Source organism: Lathamus discolor, chromosome 5, assembly GCF_037157495.1.
Source record: "Lathamus discolor isolate bLatDis1 chromosome 5, bLatDis1.hap1, whole genome shotgun sequence".
In the NCBI taxonomy this organism is placed as follows: Eukaryota; Metazoa; Chordata; class Aves; order Psittaciformes; family Psittacidae; genus Lathamus; species Lathamus discolor.
The window spans coordinates 65,829,534-65,852,388 of NC_088888.1; the positions used below are offsets into that span (position 1 = coordinate 65,829,534).

The 22,855-nt window shown below is 46.3% G+C and overlaps 1 protein-coding gene across 7 annotated transcripts in view; it reads right to left on the reverse strand.

Annotated features, from left to right (window-relative positions):
• PRDM1 (PR/SET domain 1) overlaps positions 1-22,855 on the reverse strand; it is a 101,948-nt gene that overhangs the window by 17,847 nt on the left and 61,246 nt on the right. For 2 of the 7 annotated variants that reach the window (XM_065681141.1, XM_065681143.1), the window contains one exon: positions 5,171-5,419. In XM_065681141.1, the coding sequence (XP_065537213.1) occupies positions 5,171-5,353 (183 nt within the window). In that variant the 5' untranslated portion in view covers positions 5,354-5,419. Of the gene's footprint in view, positions 1-5,170; positions 5,420-5,676; positions 5,936-6,556; positions 6,791-6,935; positions 7,169-15,688; positions 15,751-22,855 lie in introns of those variants that run through there. The other 5 variants (XM_065681136.1, XM_065681137.1, XM_065681139.1 and 2 more) reach the window with 5 other exon arrangements.

The window sequence follows — 22,855 nt, forward strand, 5'->3', positions numbered from 1 at the left end:
AAACAGATTCCTGGGTGTGAGTGGTGGCTGTTTGCACTTGTCTGTGTTTCAACACGTGTTTCAGCACACTACAAAAAAGCATTAAACATCAACAGTAGAGGCAGTTAAATGCTCCATTGATCTGTGCATCTGGACTGAAGAGAGAAAAAAGGGACTTCCAGAAATTTTCCTACACCTACCACAAGCTGAAACAAGCTCAGTGGCTCAGTTTTATTTTTGTCTTACTTGTACATTTCTCATAGAGAGCTGAAAAAGGCAGATGTTCTTCTCATCTTCCCTATATATCTTCATTTACATCCATCTGCCCTCTCAAGGAGAGTTCACAACCAAGCTACAGCACACCCCACCAGTTTTACTGCATGATAGCTCCAGTTTTTTTCATGGTTTTAAAATATCTTGGCCTTAATTAAGATGACTTTAATGAAATTCTCTGAATGTCTAGAAATTGCTCCTCGAACTAGTCAACTTGAAACAGCCACTGAACTGGTGTCTGTGACACAGTAGATACTTCTTGATATCCACCTTACATGCAGGATTGGGTTCTCCCCCAGTGCAGCTGAATACGAGGACGATTTCTCACCCTGTAACCATCAGAAGGTTATTTTGGCAGAGGATGTTCTGCACATCCATGTGTGCCAACACTGAAGTTCTGCTAAACCAGACTAAAACGGTCCGGATGCCTTTTAACGTACGGTGGCTTTCTAGTCAGCAACTCTTGGTCTCCGGTGTGTCCCCACAAGCTCAGTGGCCGTGGTTGAGGAGTACTCTCCAGGAGAGGAGTGTCAGCAGTGCCAGGACAGGCTGCCGGCAGCCCTCCTCTCTTCCCCCCCCCCCCCCCCCCCCGACCCCCAGCCTAAAGGGGCTCTTGCCCTGCCACAGCTTAGGAGGGGCGGCTTAACAAGAGGCCACCGCGTACAGAGCTGCCGAGGGTTTGTAGGCAAAAAAAAGCAAAGGAACTCCACATCCAGAGCAGAGGGGAAGCCGTCTCCCGACTGCCGAGAAGCTGCCGCAGAGAGGCATTTCAGACTTGTGTCCACCAGGTGTCCTTCAGCACACTGCTGCCTCTCGGCGATGAGACCTTCCGAAACAGCCTCGTGGCAGGGAACCACAGGGGAGCATGACCTTAGCTCGTTCCCCACAAATAAGTGCCTACTGCCCGTGTGCAGCCTTCTGGGGTTGAACCACGCCGTAAGGGTGCAACGCGGTATTTCCAGAATAATTTCCTCTCTACCAGACACTTACTCCCCTCTCCCTTCCAAGCTCCAACTTTCAACGCTCCCGCAAACGCGCCGCTACCATCTATTTCCTTTCAATAAAACAGCATTTCTAGCACTGAGTCAAACGCAAGCCTGCAGCCGCAAGGCCGGCTCCCGGTGCTGCGGGCAGCCCAGGCTCCTGCCGAGCCCGCGCTGAGCTGACCGACTGTGCCCTCGGCCGGAGCGGGACAGGATGCGCCGCTCGAGGGGAGCTGGCTGGCGAGCGGGGACAGCTGTAACCTGGAGGCGCGGCGGCGCCCGGCCGAGCTGTCGCGGAGAGCCCGGGGCCGGGAGCAGCCCGGGACGGCGGCGGCCGCCCTGGAACTGACCAGGGTCCTAATGCGGCGCCGGGGGCCGGGCACCGGCACGGGCACGCCAGGAGTCCGCGGGACCCCTCCGCAGAGCGCAGCCCGCCCGCCCGGCAGCCCCGGGGCAGGAGACTGGTGGGCTCCGGTTCCAAACTCGTTGTTTAAAAGGCGCTTTGAAAGACCAGCACTCCTACATCAGCCACGGGAGAGAGCACTGGAAATAAGCAGCGACCCCTGTCCATTCTGCAAAGGGAGGGCATTTTGCAATGGGAGCGCTAAGCTGCTTTAAAACAAAACACCGAACAAACCCTTACTGGCTTCAGTAAAATAACAGTATTCCTCAAACGCAAATAGGGAAGGCCACTATGTGTCCTGGAATAACACCGATTTATTTATATATATTGTTTTAACTACTCGTTCTACAGTTACATAAGCCTGCATGAATTTTACCCTTTCCTTCAGTGACCAGTTTTCTGAAAGAGAAGCCATGAAGCATGTTTTCACTCTGCTTCCTCACATATAAAAGAAATAAAAGCAATACGGGAGAGCAAGTGTCTGAGGTCAGAGAGGCACACTTCACAACAGCTGAAAACCACTGCTTTCGTCAAGATCACTGACTAAGGGTCCCTCTCTAAGAAATGGCCTTAGAGGAATCCAACAAGTAATGGGTTTGCTGGTATACGTTTCTCTCCATCAGGCTCGCAGAGCAGGATGAGGCACTAGCAATATCCAAGACAGCAGAATAACTAGCACTTTATATCAAGAAAGGCTGTTTGGGCTTTAAAAAATGAGACCAAAGGGAAAAAATTACTGAAAAAAAGTTCTTAACTGTCTGCATGAAAAGGATCATTCACATATGGCCTTCTAGAGTGTGAGTTTGGCACCTCATTTCATCATTTTTTGTCAGTTGCTAAAACTACGGGAAAGGATAAATAGTTCGCACGTAGAAATAAATAAATGACTTCATGTAAATCTAGCAGGCTAAAATGTTACGAGCAGTAGTAATTCATTTTTTAAAATGCTGACACATGCTGTGAACTCAGAATGAAAAATGTGTCCTTCAGAAAAATCCCCGATCAAGATCCAAGAATAAACAAGAGCATGACGTGTCATGGACTCACTTGCAAATTCAGTAAGCCTTTACAGAAGAGCTACTCGCTTCACAAAGCATGCAAGGAAAAGAAACACAAAAAGTAACCCTCCCCAAACAACAGCGGCTGTACTTCCTCCCTCCTCAGCAGGCACGCAGTACTTTTCCTACTCCAAGTGGAGATATTATACTAATCGTGACAGCACCAGGATTTCATGATCTAATCATGACAGTATTAGCATTTCACAAGCCATGTATTATATATGTTTTTGTCAATAAACTGACTCAGCATTTAAAACTCTCGACCAGATGAAGCCACAGCTCTCCCCAAAGTTAGCAATGAAGACAGCTCACATCTGAAACCCACTGGCAAGCACGCACACATGCATGCATCCCCCACAGTCTTACTTCATCCTTTCACAAGTGAAAAAAAACCACCCTATCGAGCTGTCAGGACTCCAGTGGTTCTCATGAGTCTGGTCAAAAAAAGAATCAGGCTCTCTCGCTGACCCCACAAACACATGATGCTCAAGAGCAACATGTGCCCAGTCCTGACCCCCCTGGACAAAATCAAACTTGGAAGGCAGACAGAAAAGAATGTTTCTTGTCAGAAGCTGCTAGAATGCAAGTGGATTGTGCCATTTACAACTATTCCATCCCGCAAACAAGTGTCCTGTCTGTACATTCCCAGGACCATAGCTTGCACAGGAGATGGGGAAAAAAAGGATCAGCTCGGCCCTTTCTTTCAGAGCTACCTTAGAAATAGTCAGGGTTCAAAAGTTCCTATTGCTCCTTACAGGAGGTACTATTCAGTGCAAATAAAAGACCGGGGGGAACTTCGGAGAACAAAAGGAGGATGTCCTATATTCAGACTCCCACTAGCAGGGAGCTGCATGGGTCACATTTTACAAGCAAGAACCAGGAATCTTTCAACGAATTCTCTCTCCCCCACCTCTTCATACAGAGATGGTAGCAATCCTCCTACTGTGATTCACTGACCTGAGCTACACTGTAAGGAAATTACACTTCGGTGTTTCCAAACACGGCACTGGGAATTTTGAAAGCTCCTTGGCCATCTCATACACTGGCCCCAGGACTCATCGGGGGCAGAGATAGAGCAAGGCAACCCGAGCAGCCAATCAGTCACCAGCTGGCAGCCAAGGATCTGCCTGAGCTGTTGCACTGCAAGTTCATCCTTCAGCCGAAAATCCTGCCATGTCACAGAGTGGAGCCGCAGCTTTATCCCCCAGCCCCACCAAAGTTAAGACCTATCTAATGATAACACAACCAAGGGTTTGCACTTTTTTTTTTTCTAGAGGATGTCCTTTCTCTGCCAAAGTTCTGCAGGGCAGGGCAGGGCAGACGGGAAGAGAAGGAGTGATTTTAAGGAGAATTTAGCTTTAACCTCTTACCTAACCTACTAGGCACTGTATTGGCACTGCCAAGCTAAATTCCACAATGCCAACACCCTCCAGCTGGGGGTCTGGCCCTATTTCTGTACGCAGGATTAAACAAGTACCTGCTCTGGAAGGAAATATTTGATGGGCACGGATGAGTGTACCTCTTCTTTTCAGCTCTGTGGTCAGTGTGTTTAGCCAAAGTAGAAGCACAGGTAATAGCTGCTATACCACAAGTCGCAGCACAAGGAGAAATGACGGGTTGTCCCTTGGGTTATTACCCTGCTGAACATCACACCTAGCTATAATAGCTAGTCTATATGAAGGAGTAAACACAAAACCAAATTGCTCATCCGGGCTCATTTCTTTCCAGCCCTTCTGAAACAACAACAAAGAATGTACCCACTCCAGGGACAGGGATAGGACAGACTTGCACGGCTAGCTACCACTGAAGATACTGTCCCAGATAAACAGAAGTTAATTTAAGCTACGGCCACCCTTCTGTCAAGCTTGTTACAGTTCCACCATCACTTCCTTAACCGACATGCCGCAGTTTTTATGAATTTAGGAAGTCAGGAATACAGCAAGCTCAAGAAAAGAATAAAGCCATTTCATAACCGAAGAGAAACAAAAAGCAATAATTAAACACATTTCCAGGAATATTTTTTTTCTTTTCCCCATCTACTTTTTTTAAAGCTATTTATTGGACAACCGAGGCACTTTAATCTCTGAGCCAGAGGCAATGAATGGTCCTGGCAAACAGCAGTCTAGAAATTGGCACAGAGAACTACCCCACAGTTTAAATATGCTTATTCAGATGCCGTTCAAATTGTGTGAAAATTTAACTGTTTGTGAATTGGTATAGAACCAGTTTCAGGGATAAGGCTAGCTGCCACTTCCAGTGTAAATATTATATGACAGATGACCAGCTCAGTTCCTCAAAGGAGTTATGAGGGTCCCATCTTAAAAGCCAGCGGGCAGCATTTGTTGCTCATGGTGGGGTGTGCGCGTGTATGCATGTGTGTTTTAAAGAATGGAAGCCAGGGTGAGCACACACTTTCCGAAGCGCTGTGATTTGGTTTGTCTGAGTCCAACCTTCCCCAGAGCATTGCCGCTTACCTCTTTGCAGTTAGATGCGTATTTGAAAGTCAAGTTCCTTGGCAAGGAAGCCTCTGCCTGAGTTAGGGTGCCTCCATCGGCACTGGGATCCAACGGGTGATCGTTTACAATGTATGTGCACTTCTCTTCAAAATCCGCTTCCGTCCACAGAGTCATGTCAGCATCCTCCATGTCCATTTTCATTGTCCACTCTCTCCCTTTCACCAGATTCTTGAAACTCACAGCGTCCGAGCTACACTGTGTAGCAGCCTGGAAAAAAAGAAAACAGCCTTTAATCCTCATTGTCCTTCAGTGTTGTGGTTTCCGTTGATACAGTGTGACTAATACAGTAGTCTGTGACACTTTAAAAGCGTATGCAGGATAGTTGGTACAGTTGAGTAATAGCCAAAAAGCAGTGTAAACGAAGTTGCTCTGACTGAAGCAGCGCCTTAAAACGCCAGACCCAGTAATAATGCGGAGGGAACAAAAACAAAAAGAAAAAATCCCTAGGTTGGCAATCGCTTTACCTTTTTCAGACCCTTTCTTTAATGCCTCTGAGAGAAAAAGAATATTCCATACTGAAAAAAATATGGGGTCATGGCCGCGAGACCACTTAGTCGCCTGTGGAAAAGCTGCCTCAGAAAAGTGTCACAAACAAGGAGAGGAAGAGGAAAGGAGCTGCTGTCTGCGTCTGAATGAAGCTAAAAATGGAAAGCGCATGTTGGAAGAGCGGAACCCAGCCTTGCCTCTTCCAAATGGGGAAGCCTGAACTTTCCCACCGGCTTTCAACACACAAACAACTTTCAAAACAACCTGGCCCCCCCGCCTCCTCCTGACGTCCCCTTATCCTTTGGCATAGAAGGCTGAGAAAGCCGACATCCTGCCAGCATCACTGCAGCAGCAGCAGCCCTGCACAAAGCACTGCAACACGTTCGGGGGGGGGGGGGGGGGGGGGCGAGGGGGAGGGAGGAGGACATAGAGGGGAGAGAGGCAAAAAAGAAAAGGAGCAAGGAAAATAAATAAGTAATTAAAAAAGTTTTTCCATGCCTTCTGATTTTGATGGTACCTTTGATAACTACCATCTCGAAACACTAGATAGGAGCCTCACTGGCCAATTCCGCCAGGTCCTTCAGACCCAGTGTCTATTCAGAAGTACTTTATGAAACCTATCCCCAAACAGGTACCAGGTCGGGCTCTTTCCGTAAGGTCCATCAGGAGCCAAAATCTGTGCCTGTGCCGGTAACCGGGAATGACGTTCAAGCCCGGTGTAAAATCCCTTCGGTTTTCTTTTTCGGATACTCAGCTACTGTAAAATTCACACCCTTCCTCCGGAAAAAACGAAACGCGAAGCCGGGAAGAGCGCGACGTTCCGAGGAAGAGGTGCAGGGCTGGCTGGCCGAGGGTTACCTGGAGACCCCCGCGGCCGCCCCTCCCGCACCGCGGGGAGGCACGGACGGGCCGCCCGGGAACGCGGCGGCGGGAGCCGCGGCCGGCAGCTCCCGAGAGCCGCTTCGGGAACAGCCGCAGCGCCCAGTGCCGGCCGTAGTCGGGGCGAGCGGGGCGATAATAGGGACCGGGTCTCGGCATTACAATGAGGCGAACCACGAAACTCGAGGGGGGGAACAGCTGCGCGTCGGAGAGAAAGGGTTAACGCCGGTCAGAGGAGCGCTCCCGACCAGCCGCGAGACGACCGGGAAACTTTTTCCCCGTCCTCCGGGCGCCGGGGAGGGCGAGCAGGAGCCGGGGAGGGTGCTGGGGGCGAGGGGGCAGGCACCGCGCTGCTTACCGGGGCAGAGTCCGCGCGCGTTTCCACACCGAAGCCCACCGTCGGCGGCAACCGTGGCTCATCTCTACCGAGTAAACATCGCTCGTTGCTCGCAGCGGCTGGGTCCCCGGGACACTGACTCACACCTCCAGCCGCCGCCGCTCCCCGCCCGCTCCTCCCCCCGCTGTCAAGACAGGTGCTGCCGAGCGCCCTGCTCTTGCCGCCGGGAAACGCTGGGGGGCCGCCTGCCACAGCGGCGCGGCCCGGCACGGCCCGGCCCGGCACAGCACGGCACGGCACAGCACAGCACAGAGCGGCCCGCCCGCGGCTGGCGCTCACGCACCGGCCCCTCCTCTCCCTCCCTCTCCCCACAGCGCGGGAGGTGGGGCGCTACCTGCGGCGCGGCCCGGCCTGCGCCCGGCCCCAGCCCCTCGCAACACAGCGGCCTTTGCTTTCTATACTATTACTAATATTGATATTCCCCCCACCCTTTCCGACCAAGGTGTGACGGCCCAGCGCTGCCCGCCCGCCTGGGTCTGGCGGGTCAGTGGGCAGGCAGCACCTCTGTGCCTCGGGAGAAGCGGACGTGAGGCGCGGTTCTTACTAGAAATGTATTTCTCCTGCAATTTTAAGCTCCACTGTGTACCCGCTCTCGTATCTCCCCCCCCACCCCAATCTGCCTACAGAGAGCATCACAAAAATAACAATTAAAATGACGCCCCGGTTCCAGAATATCGATTAAACCCCGATTTAAACTGCTTTCTCCCAGCCGTTGATGCTGCACTCTGGGAGCTTCAGCAGTCTGAGTTTATCCCCTTCCCGAGTCGCTTTCTATCCAACTTTCGTAAAAGCGACTAGGAAAAACATCAATGTTTCTGCCTTTAACTAAAACCTGCCGCCTGTCCGTAGGTAACAGCAGGGAAGCTCGCAGGAGCGGGGCACGGCAGGAGGCGTTTCCAAACCCAATGCCTCTGTCGCAGTGTGGCAAGAAAATGAGCGAGGATCTCACACAGGGAACACACACGCGACCACCCGGGAGCACGCTGGTGGTGGAAGGAGGAGGATCGGGATAGCAATCAGTGCATCGCGCACCCAATTTCTTTTTCCCTCCTCCGATCCAAGTAAGCGTGCTGGCTGAAGGAAGGACATCCTGTGATGATGGCATACAATGTCCTGTTTGTTTATTATTAAGAGCATTCCTGCTTCTCATTACAAAACAACCAGATGCCTTACTTCCTTCAGTGGTCCTGTCCCTTCAGCGAGGCGTCCTAGGGCTCAGACGAATGGTGATGCACAATTCCATTTATAGCCATCCGCAGCACAGCGTGGACGCTGGCTACTTCACTGCCAGGCAACCCCTACTACTTCTCCTTCTCCTCCTCCTTTCTCACACATCTGCAAGCATATTTCTCATTGCTTTCCTGGCACATTACGTGGCAGCTAGTTTCACATTCTTCTGCTAAACACACGTGCACTGATATTCTGGGGTGACCTGGGTGTTACATATTTCTTAACAGGAAAAAGGGAGAAAGGCGGGGGGTGGGGAGGGAAGCATGTTTTGTTCAGTCAGGTGCCTTTCTGACTGGTGTACACATTCCCTTTCCTGAACCTGCTCCTCCTCCCTCTGATAAAAAGACGCGTGGAAAGGATTACTTGCCATTTTCGGTCTGCGATGCTGAGAATAGTAGATCTGTGTAAAGACCTTCTGTATGCGCTAACACAGGAGGGCTCGTGGCAGCAGACATAAGTAGGGCAACTGCTTGCAAGTGAGTGTCCTGGCTTAACTTCCACCACAGTGTAATTCCACAAGAGAGGTGGCCCAAGCACTGGGCTGAAGGATATAAATGTAATTGGATATACCCTGTAAAACCGAGGCACATCCAAAATGAGGTCTAAGGAAGGCTCTGAAGTAGGGAGAACCATTCATTAAAGCAGAGAAATCCGGCCTACTTGATTGGGTTAATTAACTGATGCTGAGTCACACCACATAGAACAGAAAAACAATGTAGTCATACTGAAGGCGATTATTTTACCGAAAAATAGTCTCACTCTGAGAGGCAGCTGTTTCAGAACTTTTCACTTCCCTGTTAGCTTGAAAGAAAAAACAGAAAAGGGGAGGGGGGTAAGAAAACAGGGTCAATGCATTTTCTTCAAGGACTCTTCTTAATGCGAAGGACAGCCAGAGAAAAGCAAATCTGCCTTTCAAGGAATTGAGAATGATTTTGGGCTGGAGAAGAAGAGGAAGCAGAGATGAGATCAGATCAGATGAAGTGAAATACTCATCAGGACGGCAGGAGGATGCCAATATCCCAGGTCAGTGCGGCTCTCTGCTTGGAGCCTGGGGAGGCGAGTACAGCTTGTGAAGCCTACAGACTTCAAACAACTCTGTGGCACACTCCAAGACTACCCTGAAATTAGCTCCAGGTGCCTCGGTGAAGCTGGGCCCAGAACTGCATAGCACAGAAGAGGTTTTGCTGGTGTGCAGGTCTAGCCTAGCGGTGCCTGCTCTGGAATAAAACTTAAGTTTATCAAGAAAGAAGAGACAGAAACAAATTGTTAAGAATGTGTACTAACGAAAGAATCAAAAAGGCAACTCTGCCATTAAAGAAATATATAGACTGACCTTCTGACCTTCCTCCTTAATAGAGAAACATAAAAAGACTTCTGTTCAACCAGAAGTTTTCTGCTCTTTTATAGAAATCTTTCATACCAGTAGCAGCTATTGTCTGGAATGTGCAATCTCAAAATGTTGTTCATTTCAAAAAGAACATTTTTGGTCATATTTTCATTTTTTCCTTCTCGCTCATAGAAAACCTCAATTACTGTATTAATCAGCATTTCTCAGGCAGCTCTCTCTGCAGCAGCTTTCAGCCTGGCAACAAATCATGAATGGCCCTAACAGCTCTGATCTCAGAAATCCCCATCCATTTCCTTTGATGCTATCACCACTTCAGCTCAACAACAAGCCTGCGTAACTCAGCCTCAGCTCAGCTGCCGCCACCGCTGCTGCTGCTGTTCTCCCTGTGCCTGCTGTAACTGTAAGGCGAAGAAGGAGGGAAAGGAGCTGGCTCTAACAGATGAAACTTCTTTAGAAAGTTGGGAGGGGAGAGAAAATGCACACAAGAGATTAAAGCAGAGTCACATTTTCACATCCTCCCCTTCCCCTTACCCAAACAAGGTCAGTGGTGGATTGACCACATCAAGAGTAACTACCAGACCCACCCCCATTTCCCACTTCCTGCATGTAGGCATCCTTGTGCTGGTAAACATTTGGGGACCAGTTGTGGTCATTACTCGGAGAAGGTACATGATGTAGTTGCACAACTGCACATCTTTTAAAAGCCAATTGAGAAATCAAACTTAAAGAAGAACTTGCTTTCAAGTTCTGCTGAGATACACTCATGTTTGGGGGCCACGAATCTGAAAACATGGTTGCTGTCAGATTCAAGGGAAAGAGAACAAGCACACTCTAGTGACTGTGCAACAGGAAAAGTTACAGTTGTCTTCTCACAGACTGGCCTGACTTTCGCAAAACACAGCCTATAGGCTTCAGATACAATCTCAGGCTTTGTATGCCCTAGACAACCTCAGCATGGTATTGCCTATAAGGAGAGAAATTATAATCACACTTGAATCTACATGAAGGTTTTTGCAAGGGCATTTGGGGTAGTGTATGTTGTAGCCAGGAGGCTTTTAAATTAACACATGCAGCTTTCAGGGACTGCCTTTAATTACAGAGCACCCTGGTCATTGCCTCGTAGCACTTCCAAATGCCTTTACGTTTACTTTTGTCTCGGCTGTGCAACACCAACAGCAGATCTTTGGGCTGCAGTCTCAGCTACTGCCTAGTGCCAGCCTTACCATCTCTTTTGATTTCTGTTGGTTTATCCTCTCAAGAAATTTTCCTTAAAAAGAGAAAAAGGAGTCAAACTAAAATACCATATCCCTTTTTGTTTCCAGCTAGGCCTTATTAAAATACTGCTCAGATGACGTATGAATAAGCCAAAACAATCCTCCTCCAATAAAAAACAAAACAAAACAAAAGCACACAGAAGCAAGAACTAAGTAAGCTTCAGCTGTTTCCTCTTGTTGAAGCTCAAGTTTAAGAAGAGGGAGCAGGACTGTCTGGGCCTGCTATGAGGAGGGCAAGTCAATGTAAGAAGTTGGGCTTCTCAGCAAATGCAGCTGAGCAGCAAAGGCAAAACAGTCTGAAGACACTCACTCTTGTTCCCCAGGAAGTAAACTGGGGTAGGAAAGATATTGAGAAAGGAGCAGCAGCAGAGGCTTTGTCACTGCACTTCTTTTCATTGTGGGAAAAGGCAGCACACTTCAGCGTCTGGACTAGAGGCAAGGAGCCATCTCCTTGGCCCTTACAAGAAAGGAAATGCCTCACAGAAGAGACCACAGATGTTCCCCTCTCGGTTACCGTCAGCCTTCCCATCACACTTCTGAGTGATGGCGGTCTTGGGAAAGACAGGGATGATAGCCATGAGCCCATACAGCAACTCTTGTATTGTCTTTGCATATTTCTACCAATCCAAGTTTATACTGGACATGAAAACCTGAGCACAAAAATCAACCTTCCGCATCCCAAACACAGACTTTTGAATGATCTGTCCATAGCAATTGAATCTGAGAAAAAATGAATGAAAACAGGCCAACCCATTCCAACCATTTTCCAGCCTTACTGGTGACAGAGGACTGAAAAAAGTTTGGGGAAATTTTCCTTTAAGATAGACTGATTTCCAGATTGTTATGGAGGAGGGATGGGACTGTATACATATATTAGAAGTCTCACTCGTGTATTTCAAAGACATCAGCCCCACAGCAAGCTGACAACAATCTTAAATAACAAAGCCACCTCAGAATGAATTGCATTAACTCAACTTTCACATCTCTTCCCAACTTGGCAGTCATGACACTTTTTGGGGGTATTCTTGCCTCAACCTGCCTGGTAAGTCATAGTGATATGAACCATACTGAAACTTTGGACTCTGTTCCGGCACAATTCAGTTTTTCTTTCAGATACTCTGAAGGCTGTCCAATCTCCTGCAGCTGATGAACACACCAGAAGGGTGAGATCCATGGGTGGAACCACGCCACTCTTCTCAGACAAAGAACTGGCCACGGAGCGCATTTCAAAACAGATTAACAAAAACAACAGCTACACACCATGACAAAGCACATATGGTAGAAACAAAAATATTTACCCACAGATTATCACAGATCCAGCAGTGTGACTACTGTGCATCCAGGACCAAAGGATTCGAAATAGTGACTGTATGTTTAGAGCCGATTAGGGAATCTGGCAGGGGTGGGCTGAAGTACCACTTTTTAAGCTTCTAAGAGTACAGTCATCATTTCTCCACCTTTCCTACCCCAGGGTGGTGAAATAACAGTCTTTTCATACCTGTGTGTTGGCTGGGGGAGGGAAGAATTCCTCTGCTATTAAACACAACTTCTCATTAAATAGTTGACACCTTATCCTTCTTTAAATGTTGTAATGTTTACTTTGCAAAACCCAGGAAAGCTTTTAAAATAAAGATAGCAGAGAGATTCTTAAGCTGGGTGTCCTTGCTTATCTGCTCTTTATCAACCAGCTATTGTTTCTGAAGGAGCTTGTTGGGGAAGGTGGAGCAAAGGGGGTTAATGTTCAATAGGTATCTATCAGTTCCCCTGAAGGAATAGTGCTGCTGACAGAAGAGCAACACTGGGCTCTCAGCTACTTCCTGCAGAATGTGACAAACCAGAAAGGGGGGGGGGGGGAACCCCAAGGGCTGCTGCTACCTTTTTCTTTCTTTCTATTTTTCCTCCCTCTCCCAAAACAACTAGTTTTAAGAAAGACATTGTCCTTAGAAGAGATAATCCCACAATAGAGAGTCCATTAGAGGTATTAAAGCATTGGCAGCGCCTGATCTACAAGAAGGGCTCTGTCCTGACAATAGACAATTAAAGCTGATAAATCTGCACTACTTGTTGCCGTTCTAATTCCTCGTAATTGTATGCTACTTGTCCCTGCCTCCTGCGTCCAGGGATGAAGCATGCTTCTTTAATCTCCAGAGTACCTGACCTAGTTCCTATGTGGTCTTTTCAGGACCTGTTTTCTTCCCATCTGGACTTCTTTCCTCCTACTCTCCTTTCCTGCTTCCCTCCCCTAAGCATTAAGGAGAGGTTACGATAAAGGGCACAGAAAACACCAGAGCACAGCACCCAGATCAATAATTCTGGAGCCCCAGACAATGCACTAATCTGCAATAACAGCTAATCATGGTCAATTTGGCACACCAGTGATTAAACTGTACTTTTCATTAGGCTCAACAAGTAGAGCAGACGCACACCGACAATTCAAATTGCCCTATCAGTAAGAGCTGCCAAACTCATGTGCACTTCTGCATTTGTAGCTGCTGCATCACTAGTCTTGCCAGACGAGGTGCTTTGTGCGGGCTTATCTTTTCTTCTTTTGACATTTTACGGACTGGGACTCTCAGCTGTGTTTTCTATAAAAAGCAAGCCCCTGCCTCACTTTACTACCATGAGCTCTCCTAGTTGAAGGGCTCTGTGGGTGAAACTGTGATGTGCTGTGCAGGATGCTGAAAAACGATCATCACAATTACGTGTTCTCTCCTGGTGCTGAACATATTCTTGGGTTCGTTTTACATCTGAAAGGTATTTGGTGTTTTTCTCAGATTTGCTCTCCTATTTTGTTTTGAAGAAAGCTTGGAAGCCTGCTAGTGACAGAGCAGAAGCACGAAAACATGCATCACACAACTTCAAAGATGGAAACTCAGCAAAAATTACCTGGGATCTATTCATTTTTCAAACTGCACTGTTCAGCCAACCTATCAAAACATTTGGAGTCTGAAGAATAGTATGGATTTTCTTTTTTCACCCCTGAACTCATGAACCAGCTACTACTGTGTCCACCTTAGAAATCTAGTTATTAACCTTACATGCCATTTTGATAGTGACCTTTCTATCACCCTCACAGAACAATTTCTTCTGACAACAGTTTCTTCTGGTTACACTTGTACCTAGTGGACCCATTTTGCAAACTGCCCTGAAAGGCTCACCCAAGAGTTTACCACAATCTTTCTCCAAACCACAACACCAAATTCCAGGACTCCTAGAGACCAACCCCGCACACTCAGAGGTCTCCTTCTGTTTATCTTTAGCTTATCACCCTTGTATTAACTTGAATAACTATTAAAAATGAACTCCAAGTTGCTCTTCAAAAAAAAAAAAAAAAGGGGGGGGGGGGGAAGAGTGTGGAAGATGTCAAACGAATGCAGGAAATGTCTATTCTACTATTAATATTAATGAATCCCTAATGCATTTGCAACCCACTTGAGGTTAAGTCAGTAGAGTTCCTCTCCTGACAGCTATTCCTCATCAAACCACCACTGCTGAAGATGTTGATGCTTTCCCTTTTGCTTTGTAATCTTTAAACCAAGTTTAAATCACACCAGAGCCTACCACAGAATAATGTATTTTATCCTGAGTGAACACAAAGCCCTGGAGACAGAGGTTTAAAACAGCACACACGTCCGCTCAATTTATCATTTTAAGATAGGAAGCTGCTGCAACAAACAAAACACCTCCTTGAAAGTGGGACAGCAGCAGATTGCAGTGCAGAAAGCTCTGGGATCTTTTGTTTTCCTGGAGAGCAGCAACGGGGCTTCGCAGAGAAAGACAACAGCCTCCCCTTGCTGAAATCTAAATCAGTTCATACAGGAAAGCCTGCCAACTGCTAGTTAGATGGTAACAAAATATTGCAGATAACTCACTTTTCACAATAAAGCAGAAACAAGCAGGCATGCAGCACCCAGCAGGGGCTCAACTGATAAAACGGTGTCAAACTCAAACCATTTGTCAATTGGAAGGGAAGAGAGCAAGCTGAAAGATGGACTCAGGAAGTAGATTTATCTAGTGCGACACATTAACTAGTATAAATACTAAGGAAAAAGTAAACACATTTTACCCAGCACTATCTCCAGCCAGGAAAGAAAAGGCTTCTGAGCCTCAGACCCACGCTGGCCACCTAACCACTCAGCTGTCAGCTACAACAGTAGTAGCATTTTTCTTCTTGTGCAGGATTGCAATGCCATTTAATTCGTGGCACTAAAAGGTTTTATTAAAAGCATACATTATAATTAAGCAAAACAAAAGCGTGACTCCTCTGCTGTTCTAGTCTCCTCCCTCCACCCAATAGCCAAAACAATAAAACCACCTTGGCAGCAAACCAGTCAGGTAACATACCCCGGAGAAGAGCACAGATTTGTTATAGAATCATTTACTTTGTGCCTGCCTTGCTCAAAACTGCCTTATCAGAAACTTCTGTCCTGGAGGATCCCGAGGCAACGGAGGGGCTGACAATGCAGGTCAGGCACAGTGAGTCGCCAGCAGCGTAATGTGGGGCACACAAACAAACTGGAATAATGCAGCACAGAAGGGCTTTTTGGATGCATGCTTTCCATTGGAAAGTCAAAATAAATAGCACAGTTTGTGGACAGCACATCCATCTCTGCTGCAATAACCGGGAAGAAGGAAAACAGTTCAAAGGGATTTAGGATACCAACCCACAGCTACGAGCACACACCTTGTGCAGGCAACCCATAATATCAAAAAGACAGCACACCACGTCAGCAAACCATTCTAACACTCGCTCTAACATGAAACTCAAAAGTTAATAGCTAAGTAACCTGCATCATGCCCCCTGCCCCCAAAAGAGGTAATTCATAAAGCAAAACACAGCACAGTTCTTTGTTCAGCTGTACCTTCATGTGTCCACACCGCACAGGTTCCCCACCTCCAGCTCAGGCATCTCAGGAGTTTAGTCCATATGGAAAGCCTGCCACTCACGCGCACTCGCGTACCCGTGCACGCACACCACACCCGCGCTCTCGCTCCCCAACACACACTGCCTGCAACCGCTCCGAGGATTTTAGAATTTCCTCTCGCTAGCAGATTCCTCCCTCCCCTCGCATCCACTCCACCCCGTTCTGTAATTAGGCTTAACAAGAGCAATTAACAAAACAAACTGCTCTCTGCCTGGTGGCCTGATAATTCTGATTGTCATAATGTATTAAGATGTGTAAGCCGGTTTAAAGTAAAGGTAAATTACAACATTGCACAAGGGCCATTTTGCACCTATTTTTACTGCTTTTATCATAGGGATAATGAACATTCAGCCACACCTTTAATTTAATGCACAAACCCCAAATCTCAGGTCTGAACAGCAGAACTCAAAATCGATGGACCAAGGAGACTGTTCTGGGGTTTTTTGCTAGTCTACTAGATGGCAGCTGCCTCCTCTTATGCACAACAAACACCACAGAAACCCGGGTTTGGGTTTGGAATTACTCTGTGACCCTAAAATCCAAGGCATAAAATCAAGTTTTAATGCATCTTCTGGCTTTACAGACATCCACAAATAAATAGACTGTAGTGTTTCCTTTTGCCCCACCTGGTGTCTAAAGGCATGATATAGGAGATCAAAACCTCAGCATTTTTTGCGATAGCTTGTCCATCCACTTTCAGATCACTTCCTTCGGCAATCAAATCAAAGAAATTCGGCGGCAGAATCATCAAAACCCCAACCTTTTGAGGACTAACTGATTTCAGGTGGTCAGCGGAGAAACTCGGTTGTGCTTTCATTTCAGTGAGCTATGGGTCCAACCTACACAGAAGATTCACACACAGTTGTAATTCAGTTGGAAAACATTATCTAAATCTTGTTCTGCTTCTGCGCTCTGGCACTGTGTAATTAAAACTGTCAACATAAATTGAGTAAATGTATCAAAATCATAAGCACACAGAAAATTCATGGGCAGAAGACAAGAAAATAAAACCAGTTCGGTATGTGACACAGATTTGAGTTCATATGAACTGAAAAAATACACTGCTCCCCGAGATACGTATAACCTGATTCATAATACCATCTGCCAGCTAACCACAAACAATCAAAAAAAAAAAGGAAGGCTGGGGTTGCTGGTGTATTGTTGGAACCCTGCAGTTTCTGATAAGCCAGATGTGTTTTCCTAAGTCAATGATTTCATCTCTGCTGGGTGTCAACATTTGCACAAGAATAATTTTGGGGGTCAGAAAGTAAGCAACAAATGAGATTTCAAAAGGTTTCATAAGAGTGCAGATTGCTCAAACGCAGGGAAAGGAGGGTTTTGGCTTCCAGAAGTTCACTTTTCTGCTTCTTCATTCCTCCTTCCCTGAAGCTGAGTCAAAGTTCTGTAAAAACCTACAGCGAACCATCAGACCGGCAAGACAACAGCCTCACGTAAAAAGCCCTGCTCTGAAGTGAGACAAACACTCCAAAATGACAGTAAACTGAGACTATTATGGTGCAAAATCAGGTGCTCTTCCAAACGGTGGGAGATGCCAGGTGTAGGACTGCATGGAGAAACTCAGTTCTGCACTACTGGCATCTGATGCACCATCTTTTTGTCCACCAGATCACTTCCTCATTCGGTACTTAGAAAGAAGAGTGCTGACTAATAAAGTCATTTTTTTCTGTGGTTTTTTTCTCTCTTCTTTCTCCATGAAAGACCCAGTGCCAGACTCTTACACAGTCTGTTCAAATGGAAGACAAACTAATTTTGTCTTGTTTTCCACTTTGCTCGTCACAACAGCAACAGTTGAGTGCCTCCCAAATATCAAATAACAACTAATCTGATTTTCACAATACCTCCCCCATATGCTGATGAAGGTATTATTGCTATTGTTGCTCTGCAGAAGGGGTATGGAAGCACAATGACACTAACATCAAAAGCATACATTAATTTGGGGATGTAGAGCAGCCTACTTACCAAACATGGCGCATTACTTTCTATGTTCAAAGCATTTCTCTTCTCAGCATGTGTGATGGCTCTGTATTTTTGCAGGGTTTCAGACCAGGCACCCAGGAAGATGTTAAAATCAATGAGCATCTGCAAAAAGCTTTGCTGAGGTGAACTGCATGACTCTTAACTCAGAATCACAGGCAGAAGTAATACCTGTTTCCTCAGAGCAGAGCTCACCTGCCTTGAGAAGAGGAACGCTTCTTCCTGCCATGGCTGATTTACTTCCTGATGCTGCAGTGAATGAGATAGGGGGAAGAGGTGTCTAAAGAGAACATTTCATTACACCACCCTAATTCACCTCCCCTAGCAAGCTCCTCTGATGCTTGAATGAGGCAAATAACCAGTAGAAAAAACAGTAATTAAATGAGTAGTTAAAGACTGTATCATAATGCATAAGAGGATCAAATTGGGGTTAGACAAACAACTAAACTCTGGAGAACTTGAATTTGCAATTTTAGTAATGTTCTTCCACAGTTTTTGTGCTGATTTTTGAAACTGCAAATAGAAACAGCAGAGATCCCATGACCTGTCATCACACCAGTGCCCACATGGATCACCAGCGGAGCTGGGATATACTGATCTGCCACAGGCAGGCCTCTGCGGGGAAGCTAGCAGACCTGGCTCAGAACAGCTACATGGTTGGTTTTGGGAAGGTCAGCACAAGCACTGGAAGGGATCAGACACTTCTGCTGGTGGTTTCCCCGGCTGATGTGCTGGAAGCAGAGGAATGGCTGCTTTCAGACATCCCGGCTTTATGCCAGGTTTGGTGTGGAGTTTGTTCCTCCTCTCCCCTCTTCCTGTCTCCACCCATCTTCCAGGCCTCATGTCAGACTTCTGATTGGCTTCCTTGCCCAGCAAGTCCTCACCTTGTTCTCCCTGACCCCTCTTGTAGTTTCCCTTTCCAGTCACTCCCATTTGCCACTCCCACACAGCTGTATGCCAGGTCTTCTCACCAAGCCAGTTCCAGTCCCTCCTCGTTCCTCATCTGCACTACACTTCTTTCCCCTCCTGATGGACACAAACATGGTATGCTCTCCATCCCCATGTTCCCCTTCCTGCTGACTGGCAGTCCTGGCCTCCACAGCCTGGACAACAGCACGGTGTAGCCAAGTCTCCAGGCATCTCCTGGTCCTCTACAGGAACATTAACAGTGAGCTCAGTTCACACGTTGAGCAGACATGGTGTCAAGCCAACTGGAAGTCCTGTGACTATGTTAGTATGGCACTGAGCCCAAGCTAATAAGCCCTGGTGAGAAGCCGGATATATTAGCTTGGGCTTAGCACCATGCTAATGCAGACAGGCAGCTTTTGGATCAGAGCTGGCTTACATCCCACCCGCTTTTAACACCAAGCTTGCTTGTCTTCGTCTACAATAACCCATAAACATAAACCACTCAGTCTTGTACCAACCTTACTCTCAGTTTCCCTCCTCTCTGACACTGCTGATCTCCAGGCACAGTCTCTCCTCCTTCGTAATCCCCTCCAGGTTCAGCTCTTGTCCATAGGCTTTTAAAAACATCTCCTTCTCATTCTCTGGTCTCAGAATGGCTTGCAGTAAGCATACACTGAACATGCACTCTTCTGCTCTCCACTCAGGTGCTCAGTTCTAGACCCACTCATTGAAGCAAGCCATGATGCTCTCCTATAGCTCCTGGAGGGGCTGCTCTGTCAGTCACCTAGGCTGGCTTCTAGTTCTAAAGCAATTCTCCTGGGCGTGGGAGACAGAGGTGGGGACAGGACTGGTGTGTGTTCAGGTCTTGCTCTGACAAAGACCTGATGCAAGTGGAGCACATGGGCAGATCCAGGAACCTGGAAGTGCTCCTGGCAGAGGGCTGGTATTTGAGCATCCCTGACAACAATGGCCACCACCCTCCCCTGCCACATATGCTGTCTTTCCTGAGCCACTGAACCAGTCATTCGAACTTCTGCTCCAAAAAATGAGGGCTGTCATCATGGGGATTACTTTTCAAAAGAAAAGTAATCACACTCTTAATGTCAGCAACACGATTTATGACATTTATGGCAGAATAGATTTTGGGGGAAAACACAGCCTGAGGAAAGTCAATGTAAGAAACAACCGAGCCCCCCATTTAGGATTTGGTAGATTTATGAGCACCTAAAAGTGGGATCTCCTAATATAAATGGTCCGTCTTAGCAACAGGCGATGCTACCAGCCCTGCTTATACAAGAGATCAGTTTCCTGAGATTAATTTTACGGAGATGCTTTTGGACATTCTCCTTTGTATAGGAATGAGAATCTATCACACACAAATGGTATACAAAGCATGTGCCTAGGTTTAAACCCTATTTCCTTGACCTGCTATTTCTCTTCCAGTGTCCCAGGCCAATCCACTAGAACCGTACTAATTATACAACATAGCGAGGTTTGATAAAGACCACGAGGATGCTCCTGTTCCAACGAGTTTACATAAAGTGCTCCTTTTCATATATTAAATCCTAGAGGGCAATGGAGACAACAAAAATGCTGATGCTACTATTTCTCATCACTGTTAAGGCTTACAAGGGACTACCTAATTACAGTAGTTTGCTGTAGTAAAACCAGATCCTTCAGTGACTAATCTCATCACCAAATGATAACAATAATAAAAAGCACTAATTTGCACCAGTCTGTCCTAGGATACCCCTCATCTACAATTATTAGCACTATTTGCACACAAATCAGGCAACAGGGAGTAAGGGAAGCTTGCAATCAGACCTAATGCCTTCCCTTCCTCTCAGCCCCCAGTATAGGACAGCCACTTCCTTTCTACAAACGCTTCACTCAGATCTGTACACAAGACAGGCCACATCTTCCAGGGAGGCTCAAAGTCTTTGCAGACGCACAGTTGCCTTCAAAGCATCACTGGAAATCTGTGTGGGAAGGCTCTAAAATATTAAAACCATCCTACACGCTTTTCTTCTAAGCCAACAACAAACCCCCTCTAAACTTATCTATCACTTGTCTGTCCAGTTTATTCTGGGCTGCAGAATAAACTTTCTGACTACTGAAAAAAATGTTCAAATACATAAGCTGCACCACACGTGCAAAGGAAAACAATTACGAAAATCTGCGTGTCCTTTCCAGAAAGACAGTTTCTTCACCAGCATTAAAATTATGCACAAGTTTTTCCTCTATTACCAAAAGCAGGCAAAAAAGAAGGCTGCTGTGAAAATACTGCACTCCAAAATGTACCTTTATCTGTCCTAAATCCAAACTGACTTACCTTTTGGATCAACATCCCATTATCATCTTACCTGATTCCCTTCTTCCAAAGGTAACCACCTGCCCTCTAGCAGATTCACAAGTTATTTAAACCATGATCTTCAGTCTAAAGAAATCCCCAGCTGAAAGTTTGCTATGGCACTTGTAACCACAGCACACAGCACGCAGGACGCGACGCTGCTCTTCCTTGCGCAGCGCTCAGACGCTCAGCCCGTGCTCGCTGACTACAGATGAGATACTGTTTTTCAGTTTCCCCATTTCTAACCTGAGAGCTACCCTGTGCAGTGGGATGGCTTTCAGAGACAGATCCTTTGTACCCTCTCCTTGCTGTCAGATGTAGCCAGTTCCTGGCTTTTCATTTTGTATTTTGCAATAGCTTAACAATTGTGCTAAAAATTCACAAACTAACATTACTGAAAAAATATGTATTATTCTTAAAGAAGGCAGAGAGGCCAAAAGATCTGATCTTAGTTAAATCCTTTGCATTTCTCTCATTTCTCATTTCTTTTGGACTGTCAAAGCCAGGCTGGATCCCTTTGAAATACGGTCAACCTGACAAGGTGAGATGCTATTTCCCTGAAATACCTGGCACATTTGCAGTATGCTTGGACAGCAGAAGAGCGTAAATTATCACAACCCACTGTGCAGAGAGAAGAGTGCCCTTCGGAGGCTTATGATCAATTTCTGAGGATGGATGCTATAACCCCAGAGATAACAGTGAGGCTGGGTAAACTGGCTTAAGTCTAGCGAGGTTCTAAAGACAAACAGGCACCAGAAATCTAGTGTACGTACTGGTTACTGAAAAAGACAAGACACATGCACATATTTGTTCAGATCAATTTACACAAAAATAGATTTGACTTTTGTACAGTAGATGTGATTTTGCAAATTACCGCATTGAGGAAATCTAAACAAAATCCATCTGCATGCTTATAAACATGTAAAAGTGTTTAAGGGAGACAATATGTTTAAAAAAGTCAACAATAATGGTTAGTCCATGCTTCCAATTATATTCTTTCTTCAATTAGTCTTGAAGAAACTAACACCTCTATTAATCATTTCAATTAACTCCACGCACCACATGACATCCGCACCAGCAGCCCATATGTTGCGTTCCAATCACCCAAATATTAAAGCCGTTTTAATTGATTGATCTAAAGAACATTCAACAGGCTCAAGGTGGCAGCTAGCCAGGAAATCCCAAAAGAAGATGACAAAAAGGTGGGGGTGCTAAACCAGCTTCCCAATTTGTTTTTCCTCTTCCCCCAGGGTTCACTAAGTTAATCCAATCACAGCCCATAAAGCCCCTTTTTAATAAAATAAATAAATAGATAAGAGAACACACATGTTGGCTTTCCCCCAGAGAAGCCCCCTCCGCTAAAGCCGGAGAACCATCCTGTTAAGAAAGTGCCGCGTACGAGGGTGCATTTTTTATCCGGCAGAAATATTTAGCTTGGCCGTCCGCCAGGGAATGCTGAAAGAATAGACTGAATTAGGGGATTTACCTTCCACGTGTTTGGCACGCGTCATTAGAGGCTCTGAAGAGCTTGACTTTTTCGCTCTCTCACTCTCTGTTTTTTCTCCCCCCCACCAGAGCTTTGATGCAGAGAATAAAGTATGAGCTATAAGAGCAGTTGATGTGTTGCATTTCTAAGTGTTGGCATGGTGGCTTTTGTTCTGTCGAAGAAAACTGATGCCCAGTTACTGAAAGTAAGGGGTTTTTTTTCATTCCACTCAGGTATGGGGTAATATGTTTCAAAAGCATTTGCTTTAGCACAGAAAAGGCATGCTATTTTTCTTTCTCTCTTTTCCTAATTAAAAAAAGGTTTTGAATCTTTTTTCTGCAGAGAGCTTTAACTTGGAGAAAGT